This window comes from Vicia villosa, unplaced genomic scaffold (genome assembly GCF_029867415.1).
Source record: "Vicia villosa cultivar HV-30 ecotype Madison, WI unplaced genomic scaffold, Vvil1.0 ctg.001398F_1_1, whole genome shotgun sequence".
In the NCBI taxonomy this organism is placed as follows: domain Eukaryota; kingdom Viridiplantae; phylum Streptophyta; class Magnoliopsida; order Fabales; family Fabaceae; genus Vicia; species Vicia villosa.
The window spans coordinates 390,592-397,578 of NW_026705604.1; the positions used below are offsets into that span (position 1 = coordinate 390,592).

Below are 6,987 nucleotides of genomic sequence, written 5' to 3' on the forward strand. Positions count from 1 at the left end.
ATTTGATTATATTTTGAAAATAAAAATATGAACACAAGTAACACACCATAACCGATTGAATGTATGGGTAACCACACTAACATCCGTGTGAACGCACGAGTAACACACAATTCTGTATGAATGCACGACTTATCAGGCTAAAATTATTGTGAACGCACGGGAAGTACACGAGTACCGTGTGAACGCAGACTAATATTTTTATTTTGAAGCTATTTTTAATTTAAAATCCGTGTTGACATATCCGTGGTCCACACCAGAATCCGTGTGAACGCACGGGTATCACACCGATACTGTGTGTGAACACACCGGTAGCACACATGTACTGTGTGAACGCACAGGTAACCATGCCAAAATCTGTGCGAACGCACGAATCTTTACATGTCTTGTACAATTAAAGAAAGTAAAAGTAAATATATTTAAAATGATGTATGAATCCAATTTATATAGGGAAGAAAATATTGAAACCAATTTATTATCTCTTATAAATATAATAAACTATTTTAGTTTGTTAATTTTGTCTATTTTTCACAATTGTTTTTTACAAAGTTGTGTTTAATAGTTTTTCTTAACAATAGAAGTTTTTAAAAGCTTATAAAATTATCTTGCAGTCCATTTTTTTTTTCATTTTTTTAATATTTTTTAATTTGTTTAAATTCTCATGATAAATTGGTGACATATCTGCGGTCCACACCAGAACCCGTGCGAACGTACGAGTAATACACAAGTACCATGTGAATACACAGGAAACCAGGCCAAAATCTGTGTGAACACACGGTTAACACACCAGGACCGTGTTAACGCATGGGTAACCAGTATTGGGAAATACATTTCAGTTTTATATATTTTACATAATTGTTTTTTTAATTGGTGTTTAATATTTTTTCTTAACAATGATTGATTTAATTAACTTATATATTTATATTTGACGATTTTTTTTAATTTTTCTTTTTTACAAATAAATTAAAATATTTATATTTTTTGAATTTTAAAATCAAGTTGTTGACAATTCTGCAGTCCACACTAAAATTCGTGTGGACGCACGGGTAACACCCTAGTACCGTATGAACGCACGTGTAACAAACCAGTATCATGTGAATGCACGAATAATCATACCAATATTCGTGCGTACGCACGAGTTTTTAAACATTTTTTGTACAATTAAATAAAATAAAATTAAAACTTATGAGTTATACTACTTACTTTTCATTTTTTTTTAAATTTCAAACCATTGTCTAGATTTTAATAAATAAAACATTAAATTTAATTCCTTTAATATAATTGTGTTTTTGGACTTTTAAGTAAAATTATGTTTATATTGCTTTTCAATTAATTTTAAGTTTGGATTTATTTGTCTCATTTATTAAATTTTATAAATTCGTTTATTATTACAACTCTATAAGAAACATTTTTTCTATTTTTCAAAATTGTTTTATTATAAATTATATGTTTAATAATTTTTTAATAATAGAAGTTTTGAAAAACTTTCAATTATTTTGCAGTCTATTGTTTTCTTATTTTTATTAATAATTTTTTATTTTTTTAATTTATTTGAATTCATATGATAAATTGGTGACATATCTGCAGTCCACACCAGGACTCGCGCGGACACACGGATTTCCTGCTAGTTAGCATATATTATGTTATTTTAAAAACTTTTTAAAAATATAAAACATATTTTTATATTTAGACCCAATCTTCTAAAACCTTCTCCTCCAAACACAGACTCTCAAACAACCCCTTAAATATACAAACCCCCCCTGTAATATTAGCGAGATTAGGTTTAAGCCCCTGTAAAAGATTTTTTTTTAAAACCACCCTCATAATTTCTAGATTCCGTGGATATAGCCCCCGTGCAGTCTAAATTCCATTTTTTATTGACATGGCAGTCCAGCTGGAATTTTAATTTATTTTATATTTAATTTGAAATACCATGTGGAATTTTAATTTATTTTATATTTAATTTGAAATACCACGTGGAATTTATTATTTTTTTAAGTTATTAACTTTTTTTTCATTTTCTTAAATTATTTTTATTAATATTTTTTAGAAATTATATTTTTTAAATAATCAAAATAGTACATTTGGTTCAAAGCCCATTTGAATTTAATAGACTGCCTCGCTGTCCACTTCCCCTCACATTTCTTTTAATTCATAAGTGGATATGGTTAATTGGTATATAAACATTAGTTTTGTTCTTTTAGCAAACGATGTGGGACTAAAAGTATAATAGTTGTTGCTATTACTGAAGCAACAAAATAGGTAGTTGTCTGCTTCAACTTCTTCACTACACAACAACAACACCTTTATCACTGTCAAACCCACTAGTGCATTAGTGATGGTTAAATCTCTGTTGAAGCTCACACAATTTCTTCACCTTTAACCTTTGTTGCTTCTAACCGGAACCACATGCGTAATACTCCTATCCCCTGTATACATTGCACTTGAATTTTCTAACATTCTTGGGACAAACAGCCAAAAGAATTCAATACATTCCACTATATACTTGTTAATACAACATTAATGTAAAAATTGGAATTGGGTTACTTTGTTTGCTTCTATTTTGTGGTTGTTTCAATTCTGGTTGCAGGTTGTGGTTGTCGTTATTGAAGCGTTGCCGTCGCCTATAGATCATGCATCACCATCAAAGAGAAGCCACGAGCGCCACCCCCCCTGTCTCACGTAAATCAGAACCGCTTCACAACAACACCAACTCATCGCAGCCAATCGCTCACCGCCAGCAACCGGCATCTCCATCGTACCCACCGCATTCTCGCAACCGATTCAACACCTTTTCGGATCCACTTCTTCCGATTGCCAGCTTATTAATGAAGCAAGAGTCACCACCTTTTTGACGATTTTATCGACAACTTGTTTCTGCTTAATTCCTACCGGAATAGCCAACAAATTCAATGGTCGATTTGAATTTTTCTGAAGCAAAACAATCGGAGAATCAAATAATATAGATTGGATTGCCGGAAAAAAATAAAAGAATGATTAGAATTAAGCATACATTGTTTGGAGCAGCAGAGGCCCATAAGGACCTTGTTTCCAAGTCAGATGTTGTAGCAAGAATTCCTTGAGGCAATGAGTGAGTTCCAGAAAGATGATGGCATTGTGTCTAGTAAATGGAAGCAATTAGAAATTGAAAATGATATAAAACAAATGGTTAAATTTGAGAAAGAAAATAAGAAACCTTGCATGCATTTGATTTTGTAATAGGTGTTGAATAAATTAGTCCCCATCTTGCCAACCTCTGGGAAAATAGTTTAGAATGTTATATACATACACAAGAGTTTAGTTGAGGGGAAGAGAAATAGAATAGAACTAGTAGAACATACTTGTTTGTATTCGTTTTGAGATAATGCATTACCAAAGAAATAAGCTGCGCAAATCAAAGAGAGTGGAACAAGGATGGTCCATGGGAAGAATCTTTTCTTTGGATCCTGAAAACATAAAGACAGCATCATCATGTAGTAGCTCCATGATGGTTGTTCCACTTGATCTTTTCTTTGTGTAGCTAATCTCATTATTCTCTCCATTTGATCTTCTTCCATTGTTCTTCTTACACTTCTCGTGTAGTAGCTCCATGATGGTTGTTCCACTTGTTATGTCATGCAATGTTTACATAAAGCAATGACAAAATGACAGCGGGTGTTTGAAAGCCAGGCAAGGCAAGGCAGGTAGTATGTATTCATGCATGCATGCATGCTGATAATTTTAGCAGAGTTGGTGGTGAAGAAATTGGATAGAAGAAGTCCCACATCGTTTATGAGAATCACACATTTAGTGTTTATAAAGCAAATTGCCAATTTATGTATCAAATTGAACACATTGAAACACTAAGTGGGCTGGACTTTAAACAAAAATGGGCTTAGTCCCAAAACTTAATATTTTAATAATTAAAAAAATCATTCCTAAAAAATATTAATAAAAATAATTTTAAAAAACGTAAAATAGAATAAATACAAAAAAAGTATAAAAAAATTAATATAAGAATTTAAAAAATAAATAAATTCCACGTGGCTGTTAAAAATTAAATCAAAAATAAAATAAATATCCAGCTGGACTGCCAAGTCACTCAAAATTGGAATCTAAGTTGAAATAGTATATTCAGGGGCTATAACGAGGGAATCTGAATATTACGAGGTTTGTTTTACAAAAAAAACTTTACCAGGGGCTAAAATCAAATTTCGCTAACATTACAGGGGGATTTGTATATTTAACCCAATAAATTTTGAATACATATTTGAACGCTCTAGGTAAATTTGTTCACCTCATGTCAAAATCACACTTGTTGCACATACATGTGGTAATGTATTCTAATAGACTGAAATGTATATTTTTTAAAAGTGGTTATGAATAAATATAGAGTTAAAAGGTAGTGCACTGACAGTGTAAAATAATTTTACATTGTCATCTAATAGAAAATCATAAATGTGTCAGTGTCACATCATTAAGTTTTTTTTAAATAAAAAATGGTTTAATTGGATACATGGGTGGTGATTGGTTGACAGTGTAAAAATATTTTACACTGTCAGTACATCACCCATTTTCTCATAAATATAAATAATTTATTGGAAAAAAGGAATATACACTGACAGTGTAAAATAGTTTTACACTGTCAACCAATGACGATCATGAATCGGAATAAGTCATACTGAAAATTTAAGAAAACTTGTATGACATGGCAAAACGTTATATTCTAATTGGATGAGTGCATAACCATTAAACTCTAATTTATTTACATTAATAATTAAATATAAATAAATAATGCCACTAAATATTAAACCTTAAACTTTTACTTACACTCGATCAACTCCACTAACACATAACATTTGAGTTAACCAATAGACAAGAATAAGAATTATGCATTCCTTCTAAAATTCTATCTTAAATTATGTCATTTAAAATAAGTATTTAATAATTATTTTTTTACCTATAACAAATCAAATTGTTATGTAATAGTCATAATCTCTTTGTTTTTTTTTTCTTTCTATTATACAATTTCCTATTGATTATATATTAGATAATTTATAAATACAGAAAATTAGGGTGAATTGTGTTTGGCTTGTTTATAAAGAAGTTACGGCATCAATTTTTCATCTCAGTCTTCATTAGGTTGCTCTCATGGCTACCCAGCCGCTGAAATCAAATCCACCAACTCTATTTTTACCAGATGAGCTTATCACCCAAATTCTATCTTGTCTTAGGGTTAAATGTCTGATGCAGATGAAATGCGTCTGTAAGTCGTGGAATACTCTCATCTCTCATCCTATGTTCATCAAAATGCATCTTAATCGATCGGAACTAAATCCACAATTCTCACTTATATCTTCGCGCAACTACGGTGATTACAGTTTTGTAGCATTCCCTGTTAGTCTATTATGGGAAAACCGTAGCATCGATATTCCTAGTGATCCTTATTACCAATTGAATGACAAGAACTGTGATGAGATTGTGGGTTCTTGCAATGGACTAGTATGCTTGGCAGGTTATTCTCCCAATAAAAGGTGGCTTCGGTTCTGGAATCCTGCTACTAGAGCCATATCTGATCAATTAGGGACTATTTTCTTTACATTTAAATATTTTAATTTCACGTTTGGTTACGATAATTCAACTGAAACTTATAAAGTGGTGCTGCTCGGTTCAAATTTGGATCATCCGGAAACCAAAATTGTGAAAGTCTTCTGTTTAGGTGATGATGTTTGGAGAACTATTTATGGTTTTCCTGCTATTCCTTTTCAATTGGAATATGGTCATGAGTATGATGGTGTATATCTGAGGTGCACTATTAACTGGATGGCATTTCAGAGTGTGTATGATAGAGATGATGTTATTGAGGAATTTGTAATAATTTCGCTTGATTTAAGCACGGAGACCTTCACACAGTTGATGCCCCCTGAAAATTATGACAATGTTGGCGATATAATAAAACCACCAAATATTTGTGTGTTGATGGATTCCCTTTGTTTTTTTTATGATAAGGAAACTGAATTTTTCATATGGCAGATGACGAAATTCGGAGATGAAAAATCTTGGTCTCAGTTCCTTAAATTTAGTTATCACAATGTTGGAATAGATTTTGAACTTGGTCACCCACGGATTAAATTAACGCCGTTGCATCTTTCTGAGGATGGTGATACACTATTATTAGCAAATCACAGACAAGACAGTGCAATTCTTTATAACTGCAGAAATAACATAGCAAAGAAAACTAGAATCAACGATAAGATATGTTGGTTCTCTATCCGGGATTATGTCGAAAGTTTGGTCCCAACGTGTTGATAGTAAGTCCTTCTCCAATGATATTCTTGTTCCAATTCTTATTAATTCATGTGCTAGATTTGACTTTGTTTGTGCGACTATTTCCTTTACCTTACTGTGTCGTAGATATTTTGCAGAACTTATTACGATGATTAGAACTAGGTTTCTTTCTATTTTTATAGTAGATTTAAGGTATGTTTTGAACGAATTATTGATTTTCAAAGTAATGGCGAACAGACATGTGAAATATAAACTAAATGATAAAGTATAATATTTTATGCTCTAAATATTAAATTCACGCCGCAACGACCGCAATCCGCATCGCAGTAGCCGCAATACCCGCAATCGCGGTGGCCGCAACCGCATCCGCAGCCGCAACCGCAATTTAAAACCATGGCCCATGCCTAACATGAGACCGTTTCAAATTATTGTTAATGGGCGTATAGATGGAGGAGCCTTCCTGTAGCTACATTCTCTGCCGTTATAGTATTTGTTTTATTTAAATTATTGACAACCCTCTTGATGTCTCTATTAATGATAGCTCTTTGGAAACATTTTAAACAACTTATTGCTTTTTTTTTTTTTTACAGAAAACAACTTATTGCTTTAACAACTATACTATTTAACAAAACTACTCCTGTTTGTGTAAAGCCAAGTGAGAAACCATTACTTTAAGTATCTTTAAATTGTATTTTCAGGTACCTCTCAGTCAAAATTCACGAT

General features: G+C 31.9%; 2 protein-coding genes across 2 annotated transcripts; one reads left to right on the forward strand and one right to left on the reverse strand.

Annotated features, from left to right (window-relative positions):
- Positions 1 to 2,781: 2,781 nt before the first annotated feature.
- LOC131634957 (uncharacterized) lies at positions 2,782 to 3,554 on the reverse strand. The gene is made up of 4 exons (XM_058905584.1): positions 3,339 to 3,554; positions 3,194 to 3,253; positions 3,011 to 3,118; positions 2,782 to 2,928 (listed from the first exon to the last, which is right to left on the reverse strand). Exons 1-4 carry the CDS (start codon positions 3,552 to 3,554, stop codon positions 2,782 to 2,784), a joined length of 531 nt encoding a protein of 176 aa, XP_058761567.1.
- A 1,573-nt stretch (positions 3,555 to 5,127) lies between these two features.
- LOC131634958 (F-box/kelch-repeat protein At3g23880-like) lies at positions 5,128 to 6,285 on the forward strand. The gene has a single exon (XM_058905585.1). The coding sequence runs from the start codon at positions 5,128 to 5,130 to the stop codon at positions 6,283 to 6,285; it is 1,158 nt and encodes a 385-aa protein (XP_058761568.1).
- Positions 6,286 to 6,987: the final 702 nt, after the last annotated feature.

What these genes read in the sequence shown, in the direction of transcription:
- LOC131634957 (XM_058905584.1), bottom strand. Translation starts at nt 3,554, where the DNA reads ATGGAAGAAGATCAAATGGAGAGAATAATGAGATTAGCTACACAAAGA. An exon ending in CTCAAAACGAATACAAACAA is followed by an intron (nt 3,254 to 3,338) that starts GTATGTTCTACT and finishes CTATTTTCCCAG; the next exon opens with AGGTTGGCAAGATGGGGACT. An exon ending in CAAAATCAAATGCATGCAAG is followed by an intron (nt 3,119 to 3,193) that starts GTTTCTTATTTT and finishes TCCATTTACTAG; the next exon opens with ACACAATGCCATCATCTTTC.
- LOC131634958 (XM_058905585.1), top strand. Translation starts at nt 5,128, where the DNA reads ATGGCTACCCAGCCGCTGAAATCAAATCCACCAACTCTATTTTTACCA.